Source organism: Pleuronectes platessa, chromosome 5 (genome assembly GCF_947347685.1).
Source record: "Pleuronectes platessa chromosome 5, fPlePla1.1, whole genome shotgun sequence".
Classification (NCBI taxonomy): domain Eukaryota; kingdom Metazoa; phylum Chordata; class Actinopteri; order Pleuronectiformes; family Pleuronectidae; genus Pleuronectes; species Pleuronectes platessa.
This window is the reverse complement of record NC_070630.1, coordinates 27,048,209-27,065,441: the sequence shown is the minus strand read 5'-3', so window position 1 is coordinate 27,065,441 and position 17,233 is coordinate 27,048,209. Positions and strand designations below refer to the sequence as shown.

Genomic DNA, 17,233 nt, shown 5'->3' with positions numbered 1-17,233 from the left:
CCCCCTTTGACTATGATTGACACAAATAAATAACAAACTAACAACTATTTTAAAGTGAATGTGTTACATTCAAAGCTACAGCGTGTAAAGCACAAAAACACAAAAAAATGCAACAGAGTTTAAGAAAAATGTACACTTTAATTTCAAAACATTAAATAGAAAGCCAATAGTATGCTTTGAACCAAAGTGTGCACATGGGACAGAATAATAACCAGCCATTTAGATTTTCCTGAGACTCCCAATTTGTAAAATAGTTAATTACTTTTTAAATATAAAGTAAACTAGGAATATAAAAACCATGTATGTTTGTACAGAGAATATAGAATGTAATTTCTACTAAGAGGTGTTGGAATATCACATTAAGCACAGAGCTAATTCACCATCCATTTCCAGTACATTATCTTCAACTGTATTTTTTTATCGTGATGGTGCTATTTCAAGAATGACTTAAACAGGAAGGTATTTTTGAAATAGTGTTGAAAATACAAAAGTAATGTTCACCATCGAGTAATACTTCAGTAGCACTACCAGAATCAGGAGGTGAAATATGAGGTTGAGGGCTTCATAGTTGGGGAAGTCAGGTGGTGCTGATGAGAGGAACTAGGAGACTGCGGTGTCTGTCCTGAGGAAGACAAGTTGGATAAAAAGAGGAGGAAGAGTCAATGTCAGTGAGGCTAAGCAATCGTCATGTCAGCATTACAAAAATGCAAGAAATGGTAAAAATAGAGGGACTATGAAATAATTGGACAGACCTTTGAATGGTAATGGGCAGAAGTTTGAATGACTTACTTAACTGCTGTTATCTTTTAATAAATAACATGTCAGCTATATCAGAGATGTTTTACGCAACCAACATAGTCTTTATACCTGTGATGTCAACTTTTCAAAATAAAAGCTCTGTGATTCAGCTCAATATGAAGCTGCACATAGTGTACAGCAACAACAGAAACATTGGGATATTACTTTGTAGGCAGATTGCTTAAGAAGAAGCAATTCTATTAATGCTGTTGCCATGATGGAGATAAGCTACTGCTGTGAATGTCTAGTTCAAACTGATATGGTTCAATAAAAACAATCAAATTGATGTGGTGGGCCAGATATTATTGCTGCCAGCTTCGGCCTGCAGGCTGCAAGGACTTGAAAGACAGGTTCAACTTGGTCAGCAGACTCGTGTTGGCACGCTGTCCTGCCTCCACTGACATCCAGGTAATCTTTATTTGAAAGTTTACTAATACTGAACGTTGATTGTGTATCCAAATATATTGTTAACAGTGGAGGCTTAGAGAAGCGGTTGGGCTTGCTTGTGTTATTGACAGAAACTCCTGCAGTGCAAAGTAGAGCTGAGTGGCTCCACTGGAGCAGTTAGACCTAGACCCTCCTGACTCTGTTTGTCTGATAAATTATTGCCTGTGAAATGTTTGCCTTGTTCATCACAGAGTCAATATTCAAGGTTGTGTAGATAAAACAGTGTACACTACAGCCAAGTTAAAAAAAAAAGGTAAAGGTTAATTGGAGCAACCTTCGACGTGTTCAGTCTTGTTGTTCTCTTCAAAGCACTGGTGTCTCTGGTAGGCCTCAAAGTTGACAGAGGCATCGTCCTCTGAAAGGATGTGAGGGACCTGGCCATCACCTGGGCGACACACCTCGAAACGGATCCATCTGTAGCTACATAAACAAGATTTAATAATAAATAAATACAAGATGACCTAGCGCTGAGAAATCATACATAAAGTTTGCACAACTATGTCAGCCTTAAAAAAACTGTGCCCTGGCTTGTTAATATTTTAAAGTTCCCAGTATTGCTGCTACTCATTTAACTGTAAGTGATCATTTAGTTTTGTTTCCATATTACATTCAAACATCATTATCATCACATAATAATCCACCAGGTTGAAAAATGTGTTTCAGTCTAATATAATTACTTTGATTGGGCAACCTGTCCACAAAATTCACTGCTCTACATTTCATCTGTTGTCCCCTCAATGTGGAAAGTTAAATTCCTATCTGTATTTATTATAATTAAAAAATAAACTCTAATTGTTTGTTCGTTTTTGACTCAAGTTAGGAAGTTGGTCGGCCATGTTTTAGACAACTGAACCCGTATTATTCAGAGTTGAAGAGTTCCTGCAGGTTTCAACAAGTTTAATTTAAGACTTTTAAATATCATAATTAATTAAATTAAAGACCTAAGTCAAGTACAACAGACATTATGGAATATTGGAGTCCCAGAAGCACTTACACTTGTCCACGACTGAACATAATCCTTGCATAAAATTAGAATGATTGAATCTTTATGCTTTTTAAGACCCTGGAATAGATTGTTGACAGGAATATTACCGACAGTATGCACTCATGTTACTGATGAAAAATGACAGCAGACACAGAAGAATTCAGCCTTTACTGACCACAGATAAGCAAAGGGAACTTACTTGGTACATTTGCGTGCTCCAGGACAGCTCTGGATGAGATTCTGGATGGTGGGGTGAGAGAAACCAAAGAAGTCTGCTCCTGATGGCACGATGGGCACCACACACTTGGAACTAGGGGAAGGACATTTTGAATGAACTGTATTAAAGGTCAGGGAAGTAAAGACCATATTGATTAGTTCAGTTACACATTAAAAAAAATATATATATATATATATATATATATAGAGGACTGATTTCTTTAAGTGTTTGCAATTTAGTGCACCTCGATTGAATTTAAGGGGACTGTATGTGTTCTACTTAGTGAAAATCTGGTTTCAAGTGGAACGTGCTGAAAATAAAGAGCCTATAGAAAAAAAATATTGGACATACAGTTGAGATTTGCCAGACCATTGCAGAAACAAAATCAAGTGGATGTCTGTAAAATAATTTATTCAGAATAGCAACAATCAATTGAATCCAAGTCTTTGTGGTCGACCTCTGTACCTGACAGAAGCGATGGCCTTCAGGAGGTTGGAGTGGCACGTCAGGGCAGAGGAGGCCATGATGGCATTCTGAGGGTCTTCTTCAGGCACAATCTCAAACTGGGGAGTCAAAGTTGAAAATGTTTTAAGTGAGCCCTACTGCAATACAGCCACCAGTTTGAGTGACTTAAAGTAATTTACATAAAATCTTTTTCTTTTTTAAATCATACCATTTCAACTGGACAAAAACCCATCCTGATCACAGTTAGCAGTATTTTTACGCTAATGTTAAAATGTGATGAAAATTTTCAAAAAGTGCTGATACAAATGGAAGTAATTTCACGAAGTTTATAGTTTAAGTGTACATAGTGTACTTAAACAATATGGTTATTATTAATAAAATAATATAGCACCAAATCCATATCAAAATGTGCAACATTGAAGAAGATAGGCTGTAACTTGCAAAAGCAGCTTTTTTTTTGTTAAACACCCGCAACAAGACTAAAGAACTAGCAGCTCATGCTGATACAGAACAAACCAAACCACCATGGGGACCACGGTAATTAAAGATTGAAAAGGTACAACTTACCATGAAACCAATGACTGAAACCAAAATGAATTTTTTATAAAAACTTGTATTGACATCTACATATATGATTCAGGGAAATTATGTACATATGGAAAAACTGAAGACAATTGCAACTGTGGTTATGTGTGTGTGTGTGTGTGTGTGTGTGTGTGTGTGTGTGTGTGTGTGTGTTTGTACCTTTGGACCTGTCCCCCCATCCTTGATTTGGCAGGTGTAAAGGCACTGCTGGTCAGGGTTCTTCATGCTGGCAAAGACTCGTGTGCTGCAGAAGCCCACTGGGTAGATGGCACACTCATCATGGAACAACATTCTGTCTGTGATGATCTGGAGAGCAGTCAGATATTAGTTTCTTTCAACCATTCATCTGCACTAACAATAGTCAGTTGAAGTTGTCACAGCAAGAAAACTACATTTTCGAGGTTTACCATAACTGTACCATGGTGACAATAAAGCTAAAACATGTCAGACATCTCAGATACTGACCTCCCCAAGACTGTAGACTGTTAAACCTCCCAGGACGATGGGAAAGACGGGGCGACCACATGAGTCCAGGGAGATGGGCTGCACCAGCTTCCGAGACCCGTCCATTAGCTTTCTTTTCTTAGTCATCTTCTTCGGCACTGATCAAACATAACGGGGTAGAATAACCAGAGGTCAACAAGCCGAACACAATCCATTCATATTAAATTCATTATTAGTAATTATCTGCAGTAAAACTTATACTCGACCACAGAACACTCACGTTCTTCCTTGCCATTCTCCCTCCCCCTCTCTTTCCTTTCCTTCTTGGGTTTTTTAAGAGGACCTTCTTCCCCTGTTGACACCACCGATGCCAGGCTGTGTCCCCCAGACAGGCCTGAAGCCCCTGCGGGTACTGAAGTTAGTGCCACAGGTGGAACAGGTGGATGAGCGCTTGAGCTGGGTGTGGAAAGAATGTCCCCCTCTGACAAGGACTGGTACTGCGACAATGATTTCAGTAAAAACCTGCAATTTAAAATTATATAAATTAGTTGGAGATCTGAATATCACACAAAGTGTTAACTGTAAGAGAAATAGCACCATCATAAATCCTCACCAGATGGCATCAAAAAAACAGATCCATCATACAGTGTAATCAGAATAACAGAACGATGAAAACAACAGGACAATGTAGAATGATTGACACACCCCAGATGGTCAATCGCATGTTTTTAGAACATTATGGAAATCAAAAGCAAAGCTGAATCATGTCCACTCACCTTCGCTCCTCCTTCGCTCTCAGAAACCTCTCTTCCAAGTGGGCAACTTCATCGCAGACAGCTGCATTCTCCTGTGGGTAAAGCAGTTTCATAACATTAATAATTTAAGAGCTGCAAATGCAAGACATAAATGAAAACCTACAGGAACTAAGTCTTATCAATCGGCAGTTCACTCACAAATATCATGGCCCGAGCTGCTTTGCGCAGCCTGAGGTACTTGAGCCGGTACTTTTCATTCTGGGTTTTTCGAGAAACTCTCTTCGCCTTGGTCTTGTGCTCAGAGGAACTGGCAGGGGATGGAAAGCCGCCTGCCGAGGCACCTGAGCCAGAGCTGCTGACTGTATTCTGCTGAGGAGAGCTGAGGAAAGACTGGGAGGTGAAGGTCTGCAGGGCCTGCTGCCGCTCCTCATCCGTCTGTGAGAAGACAAAGACACAGATCTCTTCTTAAGTGCTGGGAAGCAACTGAGGCTCGCGCTTGTGTTGCCTTCAGGAGGATGAATGAAATACAGATGAAAATATAGACAACAAAATGAACATGGATGTAGCCTGTACTTTTCTAATCTAATTGCTGAATGACGATGAAAGTTACTGAAATCAAAATGTGCATGAGCTATTTAAAATTTAACAAATTATTTCTACTCTGGTATAATCTGAAAATTAAATTATCATCATATATCCACATGATATCAGATTATCAGATTGCCAGATAGTATTGAATCTCCAATGCAAAAAACATTTTGCCTGTCAATTTGAATGATACTGAAATGCAATTTTCAACATCAATTAGTACTGTCTGTACAGTCCATTTATAGCAGGAGGTCACGTTTAATCAACCACTTTGCTGGACCTAGGTCTTGTGTCGACGGCAACGCCTTGGTATATATCCATGACAAATAGCCTGGCATAAAAGGTCAAGTGCATTTCAGCATCACATAAGATATTCAGGGCTTTTGTGAAATTTGCATTAGTATCCCAGTTAACTCACCAGCAGAGCAAAGACTCCATTTCTGTTCTCAATCCTCTTGAATCTCCTGCTTCCTTTTTGTGTCTGAAACATATGATAGACTGAGGCCATAATACATGGCGCTGGAAAAGTCCAATATGCCTCCCAATTTAGATTAGTTCCATCATGACTAGATATAGCCAGTTGAAAGGCTTGTGCGTTTGAGCGCAGGGCTTCTCTTGAAAATAGTTAAATAAGTTCATAGGAGCAGGATGGAAAAACATGGAGAAAGAAAAAATAGTGACAGAAATACAGAGGACCCCTGTGCTATATCAACTGAACTAACACACATGTGAAGTGGAGGTGCAAGTTGTTGTACTCAACAGCAGAGGCTGCTGTCAGACTGATAAACACCCTCCTTACCTCACGGTACATGACCGCCTCCAGGCTTGACTTTGCACTGCAGAAGAGATAGGGACAAGATAAGCAGACTCAAAATGTAGATTTAGTAACAACTTTGATCTGACAATAGATTTAAATATTCAGTGAACATTTTTAAAGAAAGCCATTGTCACAGTTTCCTGATTTGGCTTAACTTGGGCAAAAAGATGCACAGTTAATTGAGAGGATTGCTGTACTTTGATTGAACAAGTCCTCTGTCAATGATCCTCTGTTTGATCTCCTTTATGTGCATGGGACGTCCCGCTTCCTCCAAGACAATCTACATGAGAGACATGTTTAAGTCAAGGACAACAAAGGATCAAACAAAACCTTGCAAAGCAGTTGATCATAGTTCTAATAACACCACAATGAAATATGATAAATAAAAGGCACCTGTGCAGCATCCAGCCATGTGAGGTTAGGCTTCTCTGAAATTTCACCAGGTGGTTCACTGCAAAGAAAAGTTCTGTATCATTCAGGGAAACAAACATAAAATCTCCACGCATTTGAGAAAATACTCCATACCTAAGTGAAAAATTGTAGAGTTGCATCAGGAAAGTAAGCATAGGAGGTTTTGTTATCCCATGTTTTAATCCTACAATTAAATGTCTGCTACTACTAACAGATAAAATAAAAAAATTGAACGTCGGAGTCGTCCATGCAAAGCATTTCTTTGCTGCTGTTTCGAAACAGATGGTATAAAATCGGAGTAACAAAACTGATTTAATTCCCTGTGAGCATAAAACTATACCCACTAACTACTGATTCTCAGGAGGTAGAGCGGGTCATCTACTAACCAGAAGGTCGGTCTGTCTAGCAATTTCCATGTGACTTGGGCTTAGTGTGTGATTAAAGTGTGGCACAAAGATGCACTGTTAGAATGTGTGTATGAATGGGAGCTTGGCAAAACTGTACTGTAAAGTGCTTATGACTGAACTGTTTTAAGAATGGTCATACCATAACGGTGTTACATTTTGTCATTTTATCAAATCTAGCTTATGTGTATTATTTTAACTCATTCAACCTATTATTTGTTCTTATCTTTATTGTTTATTTTACTTCTTTTAATCTCTTTAAAATTGGTTCAAAACTTCTGATTTAAAATTGATATATTTCTATTGCATCTCTGTTGTTTTGAATATCCCTGTTCAGCCCGTTTAGTCTACCTCTGTGTATGAAATGTGCTTTAGAAATCAAACTACCTTGCTTTGCCTTTAAGTTGTCATCAAGACTAGAAAAGCGCAATAGAAATACGTGTGTCGATATGTAAATGTATACAACTACCTCTCCAGAGTTTCTGCAGTCCCTGACAGACTTGCAATGCTGTCCAGAGCAGGAAACAGAGAGTAGTTCCCCTGTCCATCAGCCTCCATCTCAGATTCAAACGTGTTGAGGGACTCCATGTGAGTCAGGGACGAGCCTCTGTCCGGTGGAGACAGGAAACCTCAATGAGACGTTTTAACAAACTGGTGTTTACATAGTGCTACCTGTGTAATCGTGCCTCACACATTCAGCTGTAGACAACACTAACAACAGTGGGACTGTGAGCCAGGCAATGCTAACACAGAAGCTAGCATACTATGCTATAGTAGAGCTAAGACGAGCTAACTGCTCACGGCTGCTAGTGACATACAACACAAGAGTGCATGCTATGTGGAAGTCAGAGACCACACACCAGAATAAAAGTGCAGCAAAATAAAACGTCTCGCTTCGTGCTCCGGATTGTTTGTGTCCGTGTGTCAACCGGAACCTTCAGTCGTCTCCAGCGCAGTGGTTACGATAAAAGCTAAAGGCTAACGTTAACCAGCTAGCAGTCAGACTCCATTATAAACACGGGGATACTATGGAGTTGTTTTCACAATAAAATAATTCAGTGATATCGATAAAAGCGCGGCTATCGCCGTTTCGAAAATATTGTTGAGGCTATAGAGATTAGTTGTTTCTACCGGACATAATTACTGAGGGGACCTGCACCGGATATTCGGTTTGAGGTGTTTATTTTGTAGCTTGAGAAAATGTTAAAACGAGATTATATTTAGAAAAGTAGAACCTGTTAATGCTGCTTGGTGAAGGCCTTCAGTGTGTTTATTTATTTAAATTTTTTTTTTTATGTCATCTCTGTCCTTAAAACCCGATTAACACCAGTATTAGTTTTGAAATGTTGATAAATATGTATTTGTATTCAATGTATTTAATAACATGAAACACTTAAAATACATGATAATGATATAACTTCTGTACACAAAACTACACACATAATATTACTATACATATACAAATACTTATAGGCTGACATGTTTAATAAACGTAATGTTAACAAGAACATAAAAATAGGTTATAATAAATTGTGTGCTTTAATCTGTTTACCAAAATTTATAAAAGTGCAGTGATAGGTGTGACATTTTCTGACAAATATCTTAATGAAACCAAACCAATGAAATATGTTAACATAAGTTTCACTTTACTGAAGTACTTGGATTATTTTGTTTGTAATCACTTTTTCAGTGTTCTTAAGTATAATGTGAATAAACCCAATTACCAGGATATTACTTCCCAGCTACCTTTCCTTTTCTTTCTCTCCTCTACTACCTGGCGTCCATACGTACAATGTTTCTTTTAATCTGCTCTTATCCCGGTCACGTGACATAAAGCACCAAAGAAAGGTTCATGTTTCTCTGTCAAGGTTTTATAAGGACATACCTTCCACATGTCTCAGAATGTACACCACACACATGTGTTTCTGCTCTTGCAGCTCCACATTTTAAACTCAGTATAATTCTCAATATTCTGTTTACCTTGATTTTCTTTTTTCTCACCAGCATCATTAGTGTTTCCCAATCACGACTTTCCTCATATCCTTCATTATTGCCAAATAACCCCTGAAATGTTTTACAGACCTCAATGTTTTTGTGGTTGTTTCGATGTGTTGAAAACAACTAGAAGGTTAATATGACACACCTTTAGCTTACTTACAGTACATTCCTTTAAATTCATGAGTGAATGTCAGAGGGACAAACTTAGTCCATTTGCTGTGTACTGAGAAATCCATGTCTCCAAATTAAATAACATTTTACTTTTTGGCTTTACTGCACCTTTCTTTCACTGTGCAAGGCCATACAAGTACTATAGCATCCCCTTCTTTGATTAGTTATTTCCAGGAAGGCTTTTTTAGGACTAGCACCGATCATGACCAATTTAAGGATGTGTCCTGAACGGGATAATTCATAGACCTCACAATGGACAGTTTCCAGTGGAACTGCATTCTTCGATGGTTATAATCTAAATCATACAGGTTGACAGCACATCCAGGAGTATGGGAGCCAGGTTTTCTGACAAATACAATTCCATTCACCACCACTGCATTGGAGAGGCAGCAGAAATGTCAAAGATAAGTTCTTATAACCTCTAGGCAAATAAAACCCAAGCTATCGAAAATGTATTGTTGTAATTTTGGTAAACCAAGCCTTTGAAGCTCCTATAGTCTGATTGCTTGTGCTCTCTATTACGTCGCTGGTCTGGGTTTATTAAGATTAAGATGCATTTATTAGTCCCAAACACATGCACAGACATGCACAGGCACACTCATGCAGGTAGGGAAATTTAACCTCTGCTTTTGACCCATCTGGTGCAGGACACACAGAGCAGTGAGCGACCATGTACGGCGCCTGGGGAGCAGATGTTGGGGGAGTAAGGTGCCTTGCTCAGGGGCACTAGACAGGGTAGGGAGAATCCTCTTGGATTTTTGGACAGATCAATCCAGGTTCGTCTTTTTGTTGTTTCTCCGTGGAGTCGAACCAGAGACGAACCAGAGACCTTTTCTGCCCATAGTCCAAGTTTCTGCCACTAGTCCACCGCCTCTCCGTTGTGTGCCCTAACCTGGATGTTAACCTGGTTAACCTGGATGTTACTGCATCCTCACATGAAACAGCAAATTATGAAATCCTTAATTGATCCATGTTCATGACACAGAAGTGACTCAGCTCTCTTTCAATATCAAATCTCCTCTTATGAGGCTTAAAGAAACCCTCTGGTCCTAATTCTAAAATTGCTGCATGCATCCAGGAAATAACTGGTTTATTTCACAACATAAAAGTCCAGACACACCTGAGAACAACTAATGGCTTAAATTGTTTATGTTTGTTTCACCGTGTAATTGTGTTGATATGGTACTTAAATGAAAACACCCTGCAAGCAAAGCCACAAACAGGGCTACGGGGAGCAGTGAAACTGAAGAGAAGAGTTTGCATGAATCCATTTTAATATTTATTTGTAACACAAGAAATGTTCCATCTAACGATGAGAAGATGAATGATAGAATAAAACACTGTTATTCACTTGACTCATTCATGGGATTCTGCAGTTGTGTGTCAGTAGCAGTTGAGCCAGCCGTAGTTGAGCAGTACACGCACCACCCTTTTGTTTGTCAGGTCGTACTCGCTCTGTCTGGGTCCACTTGAGAAGTATAGATAACCTGTGGAAGGGAATATTCACTTTATATCCAAGTATCAATCCGAAGTTACAGTAAAATAACAGAATTACTTTGACTTTGGTAGAAAAAATGATGTTTATCACAATTGCCTTATAAAAAGACATGATTATATGAAAGCAAACAGATGCCTGTTTAAACATCGAGCAGATATGATCTAATAAAAAAAATATATATTCATGCTGCGTTTTTCACAGTCACAGTCAGAAAGTGCTTTTCAGGGCCAATAAGTTAAAAACAGAGAAACAAACAAACACACATACAGTCAGATATAATGTAATGTAATGTAATGTCATGTAATGTAATATAATTTAATATAATATAATATAATATAATGTAATTTAATATTATATTATATTATACAATATTATATTATATTATACTATACTATACTATATTATATTATATCATATCATACTATATTATATTATATTATATGATATATTATATTATATCATATAATAATATAGAGTCCAATAAAAGGCACAAACAGACTGACATGAAACACATACATATTCTGGTTATGTTTTCACTGGGATTCGTCTGTTAGTAAGCAGTATTCCAAACAAACTAATTTCCACAAAATTTGGTGGAAGGATGCAATATGACTCATTGACAAATTGTGAGATCAATGAACATTTTAAGAGATTTCCCAGAGAATAATTCATGAATCCTCATGAGAAATATCTGGAATTTAAGCAACTCTTGGGCCTTGGCTGAGGTATGTGCTCATACCTACTGTCATTCTAATCAAAGGTAATTCTCGGCTCATATATGAAACAGGTTTATTGTTAACTAATATTTCTCACCCCAATTCTCAAAGGCTGCATCTACTTTGGAGCCAATGCCTGGAAAATCCCAAGTGATAGTTCGCGGGTATCCAGAGTCCATTTGGTTTCTGCTCTCATCATAGCTGCAAAACAGAACACATAGATGCTTTGTAAATGATCTAACCCAATTAATATTTCAGTGATCAATTGTCTCAGTTGTTTAGCGAACAGGTACATGTCGTGTTTAAACCGAAATTATATGTGACCATGACTAACACTCACCTCCAATACTGTGTTTTCACAAATATGAGTGTTTTCCTAGTAGTTGGCACATAAACAGCTGCATCCACTTTATTGACTGAGGAGGGGAGGCCGAGGCTGGTGATAGACTTTGGATAACCTGAGATTATTGTCTTTGCATAAGCCCTTATGCCCCAGTATTGACGACCTGGAGAGAACAGATGGATCTTATTATCACCTGTACAGCTTCACAGTACTTATTGAATGACTACATTCATCATTTAACTGAACAAAACCCTTTGAAAATTACCTTCAAACAGATAAAACGCATCACTGTGTGGGACTTCAAACGCAGCGTCCACATAGTTGATCCCACGCCATTTTGTCACCACTTTAGTGAAACGGATTCCATTTGAAGACTTTCTCCAATAATATCTGTCAATGGATTTTAATTGAACTGTTAAAGAAAATCCAACATGGGATATTCATACGCCGCATAAATACACAGATTATAATATTTTCAGAAATTACCCATTTTTAAAGAAGAACAGCTCTCCCCTCACGGGGGTAGCTGCGTCAAAGACCAGCCCGCGGCTGCACTGCTCGTCTCGGGGGTTTGGCAGAGGGTCAGGTCCTTCTGTTGGCTCCTCCGGCTCTGGTTCAGGTTCAGGATGAGGATTTGGTTTTGGGGCGGTTGTGGGCACTGGTGTACGGCTTCCTGGGACAAGGAGTGGCAAAAATCAAGAGTGACAGAAAAGCTCTTACGCTACGATAAAAAAAAAACACTGACATAAAGAAATTATAATATGAACTTTTTACAAACATTTATTAAAAGGCAACGTGTAGAAATGTTTAGTTGTGAAGTTTAATGTTGCAGCTGAAAACCCCTAACCTCAGCCTCCCCTTCCAAACATGAAAGAGAACCTGTGGTTATCATAAAAACTCAAAAGGTTTTTAGTTTGTCCAGTTTCGGACTACTGTAAAAACATGGTGGCCTCCATAGAGAGGACCCGCTCCTCATGTAAATATAAAGTCTTGAAATATATAGAGCCCAATCTAAGTTAAAGAAAATTACATTTCGTTCAGTCTGGCTGTCAAACATACAAACTGTAATGAATACAAAAAAGATCAGTTCAGAATATTGAAACAGATACTACGAATTGGTATTCATTCTTTTAATAGCTGTTAAACAGTGTTTTCTGTTATGTGGTACAGATTTGAGGATGAAGCCATTTGAAGATCAAATGTTCAGCTTTTTTTTTTTTTTCTTACCATAGAGGGCTTGAACCCCACGCTTGTCATCGTCTGGTAGCCTGTACCCGTTTGTGTTGACATACCGATAGGTGGGGTACATGAGTGCACGTCTGTCCCTGGAGTGATCCAGACCCAGGGCGTGGCCGAACTCGTGGGCCGCCACCAACAGCAGATTCACATCTGTGTACAACAGCAAGGAAATAAGTCTGACAGTTTTTAGTAGATAAACACTACATTTGATTTTTCATGCACATTTTTATTTTTTGATTAACTTTCGTGGTGAAAGAAAAGTTGAGAATATCAAATCTGGACTTTTTTGCCCTCACAGACTGAACAGTTCCTGTCCCAGTCACCTCTCATCTGACAAACAGAAAACTACACAGATTATGCACTTCTGCGTCAGTGGACAAGGTTTACCTCTCTGGGTAAGAGTCCAGGTTTCATCATCGTCAAAGTGTGTGTCTCCCCCCTGGCCTTGTCCGGGAGAGTTAGCATGAGCCAGGACGCCACTCGCTCCGTCAAAAGGGTAAAAATCGCCGTGATCTGCAGAAGCACGAAGGAGATAATGTAATCTTTAGTTTAAGAGTTTGCACTGTCTGCACAAGATTTCCATAATCAGCTGTCACTGATGAAATGTCTGTCAGATTGCTCCAAAACTGTGATGAATTCAGCAATCTTTTTTTTTTTTTTCTTCGTCTAATGTTAGAAGTTAGAGAGATTTTCTCAAAATACTCTTATTTCATCTAGACTCACATCCGCCCTTGAAGAGGATCATGATGTCGGCGTTGCCGGTGTAGATCTGTTTGAAGTCCAGAGGGATGATGTCACTGTAAAGTTGGAAGGCCTGAGCGATGGTTGCATCCACCTGCCTCTGCGTCAGATCTGGAGTGTACATGGTGATCCTGTTCAGACCATATATCATTATTATTATTATTAGGCCCGAGCACCTCTGGTGAGAGGCCCTATTGAAATTGAAAGGATTATTCTGAGAATTTTTAAACATGCTCAAAAAGTTGTAAAAGTTTGCAGTAAATTAGAAAGTGGTTTAAATTTACGTATTCTGGAGTATTTGGAAATGGGCGTGGCAAAATGGCTCAACAGCGCCACCTACAGAAAAGCCCCTCATTTAGCATTCACCGATCCTCACGAAAATCAAGACAGTTGTGTATCATGACCAGATGCACAAAAAAGCCTCAAGGACCATTATGAAAAAATTAACAGGAAGCCCGCCATTAAGTGGCCATTTTGGTCATATTCCATATTTTTACTTTGATGTACTTCTCGTAGAGTTTTCACCATACCAACTTAAAATGTAGACGAGTGTCATCACTACAAAATGGAGATCAAAAGTTATTGAAAGATCAACTTTTCGTCATACCGTCTGACCGTTCAAAGTTTGATGAAACGCCATCAAAACACGAGCTTTTCTATCTCAGACATGTTTGGTCCAATCAACTCCAAACTATACATGTAAGACAAGAGTCGCGACCTGAAGACATCTACACAGAAATCGTGACTTAAAATCACAGCGCCTCCTGGTGGCAGCAGGAAATGTCTTGTTTTTAGTACATTTTACACTTGGATGTATTTCTCCTCATCCACTTTGTGAAACCATGACAAACTGTGTCAAATGGGTCTCAAGACATTGATAATGTAGGCTTACGATTACTGTGACTTTTCATCATGCGGATTATTAATGGCGTGTCATCAAAGTTCAACTCGCCATGACACATGAAATTGCTGTAACTTCCGTGTTCATGGGTCCAGCTCCCTCAAACTACATGTGTGTATCAACAGCCCACCCCTGAAGATATAGAGAGAGTTTTAAGGAATGGGCGTGTCCAAATAACTGACTAGCGCCCCCTAAAGGGCAGCCCCGGCACTACGATTGGTCTACATCTACAAAAATCGATAGGGACAGGTGTCTTTTCATGACAAAGAAATAAGTCTCTTGGAAAGATATGCTAAACCACACAGGAAGCCCGCCATTTTGGATTTGGTAGCCATTTTGGCCATATTCCACACTTTTACTTTGATGTACTTGTTGTAGAGCTTTCATCAGATCAACGTGAAATTTAGTTGAGTGTCATCACAACAAGATGGTGATGAAAAGTTATTAAAAGATCTATTTCTTGTCTCACCGTGTGACCTTGGCGTGACGTCAAAGTTTGATTACACTGTGGCGTGCATTCAGGGGTGTGTCCTCTCACCCAGTGGGTTGATGGGTAATGTTAGAGGCTGTAGCTATATATACTTCCCGTATGGGGAACATGTGCCAGTTCTTCCTTGCTACTGAATAAACCACAGTAAACAGTACCTGCGTCTCTGCCTTTCCTTGTCTTGCCATATTGGTGACCCCGTTTTTTGGACATGTTCGAGGTAGAGGAGGATAGTGTCCCTTCCTCATCGGGGGAAGACGTATTTTCTTCCCCGGCGCCCGTGGACCGTGTCTCCACAACGACCATGGCGCCGCAGCTTCCGCGACCGACCAGCTCCGCGGAGCACGTTAAACTGCCGGAGTTTTGGCAGAACGACCCCGCGCCGTGGTTTCTGCACGTCGAGGCTCTTTTCCATCTGCGAGGAGTAACGGCAGACGACTCCAGGTATTTTTTGGTGGTCGCGGCTTTGGACCAGCAATCCACCCGGCGCGTGATGCAGCTCCTGCGAGCCCCGCCGCTGCGCGGAAAGTACGCCGCCCTCAAGCAGCTTCTCCTCCGGCGCTACAGCTTGTCAGCCGCGGAGAGAGCGGACAAGCTACTGTCGCTTCCCGGTTTGGGCGATGGTTCGGCAGTGGACTTGATGGACGAGATGCTGTCGTTGCTGGGCTCCGAGGATGATGGTTTCCTGTTCCCGCACATCTTTCTGCGCCAGCTTCCGCTGCAGGTGCGCGCAGCCCTCGCCAACTCTTCTTGTTTGGCGGCCGGCGACTTCCGTGGATTGGCTGAGCAGGCGGACCGGATCCTGCTGACTTCGAGGAACGTCTCCGTGCAGAGTGTGGCCGTGGAGTCCTTGCAGCCGACGTTGGAGGACGAGGTTCCGGCATTGACGGCTGCAGTTTCCACCCGCAGACAGCGCGGCCAGCTGTGTTTCTTCCATCAGCGCTTCGGCACCAAGGCGCGCTGCTGCGTTCCTCCGTGCGCGTTCTAGGCACCGGGAAACGGAAGAGCCGGCGCTCGGTAGCAGCCGTGGGCGCTGGCGAGCAAGAGGAGCTGCTGTTCGTTCATGACTCCATATCAGGTAATCAGTTCCCTGGTGGACTCCGGCTCGCAGAAGAGCCTTCTCCCTCCTGCAGCTACGGACCTCTCGGCCTGTGGCAGTGGTCCGCGTCTGACAGCGGCTAACGGTTCGGCTATAGAGACGTTTGGTACAAAGTCTGTGACTGTGTGTTTCAATGGACGCAAATTTCTGTGTGACTTTGTTGTAGCCTCCATTATGGTTCCTATTATCGGAGCAGATTTTCTGTGCACTAATGGGTTGTTAGTGGATGTAGCTAATCGCAGGCTCATTGATGCTGTGTCTTTTGCGTCTTTTCCGTGTCAGACAGGGGGACCCGGGCCGTTAACACACGCTAATTTCGCGGCGTCAAAGGATGTCTTCCAGCGCTTACTGGCGGAATATCCTTCGCTGACAACGCCCGCATTTTCTGCCGCGGTTACTAAACACGGCGTGGAACATTCCATTCCCACTGCGGGTACGCCCGTTTTCGCACGTTCGCGTCGCCTCGACACCGTGAAGTTAGCCACTGCGAAGGAGGAGTTTGCTACCATGGAGCGTTTGGGGATCGTTAGGCGGTCCAACAGCCCGTGGGCTTCGCCGCTCCACATGGTGCCCAAGGCGGACGGGTCTTGGCGGCCGTGCGGTGACTTCCGCCGTTTAAATAACATTACGGCCCATGACCGTTATCCCATTCCGCATGTTCAGGATTTTTCGATTCGTCTGGCGGGCATGACAATTTTTTCTAAAATCGATTTGGTGCGAGGTTATCATCAGGTGCCTGTGCGGGCAGAGGACGTGCCCAAGACTGCAGTCATTACACCGTTTGGGCTTTTCGAGTTCCTGCGAATGCCGTTCGGCCTTAAAGGCGCAGCGCAGACGTTTCAGCGCTTGAGGGACTCGGTGTTACGTGACCTCGCGTTTGTTTTCGTCTATTTGGACGACATCTTGGTGGCCAGCCCGTCGGTTGATGAGCATTTGTCGCACCTTAGGCAGGTTTTCCAGCGCCTTGATGGACATGGTCTCATTGTCAACACAGCCAAGTGCCAGTTTGGGCTGTCTGTCATAGACTTTTTGGGCCATCGCATTTCGTCGCAGGGTGCGGTTCCTTTGCCCTCGAAGGTGCATGCAGTTGCGGATTTTCCCCGTCCGGTCTCGGTCAGGTCGCT

At 41.2% G+C, this 17,233-nt stretch overlaps 1 protein-coding gene across 1 annotated transcript in view; it reads right to left on the bottom strand.

Annotated features, from left to right (window-relative positions):
- Positions 1-118: 118 nt before the first annotated feature.
- tbrg1 (transforming growth factor beta regulator 1) overlaps positions 119-17,233 on the bottom strand; it is a 29,363-nt gene continuing 12,248 nt past the window's right edge. Inside the window, 20 exon segments of the mRNA XM_053422576.1 lie at positions 119-622; positions 1,520-1,665; positions 2,430-2,540; positions 2,913-3,010; positions 3,657-3,803; positions 3,963-4,099; positions 4,222-4,463; positions 4,718-4,788; positions 4,895-5,131; positions 6,084-6,120; positions 6,299-6,381; positions 6,495-6,552; positions 7,383-7,508; positions 11,360-11,500; positions 11,640-11,805; positions 11,908-12,032; positions 12,129-12,315; positions 12,870-13,031; positions 13,269-13,394; positions 13,605-13,753. Of these exon segments, the coding sequence (XP_053278551.1) occupies positions 534-622; positions 1,520-1,665; positions 2,430-2,540; positions 2,913-3,010; positions 3,657-3,803; positions 3,963-4,099; positions 4,222-4,463; positions 4,718-4,788; positions 4,895-5,131; positions 6,084-6,120; positions 6,299-6,381; positions 6,495-6,552; positions 7,383-7,508; positions 11,360-11,500; positions 11,640-11,805; positions 11,908-12,032; positions 12,129-12,315; positions 12,870-13,031; positions 13,269-13,394; positions 13,605-13,753 (2,638 nt within the window). The 3' untranslated portion in view covers positions 119-533.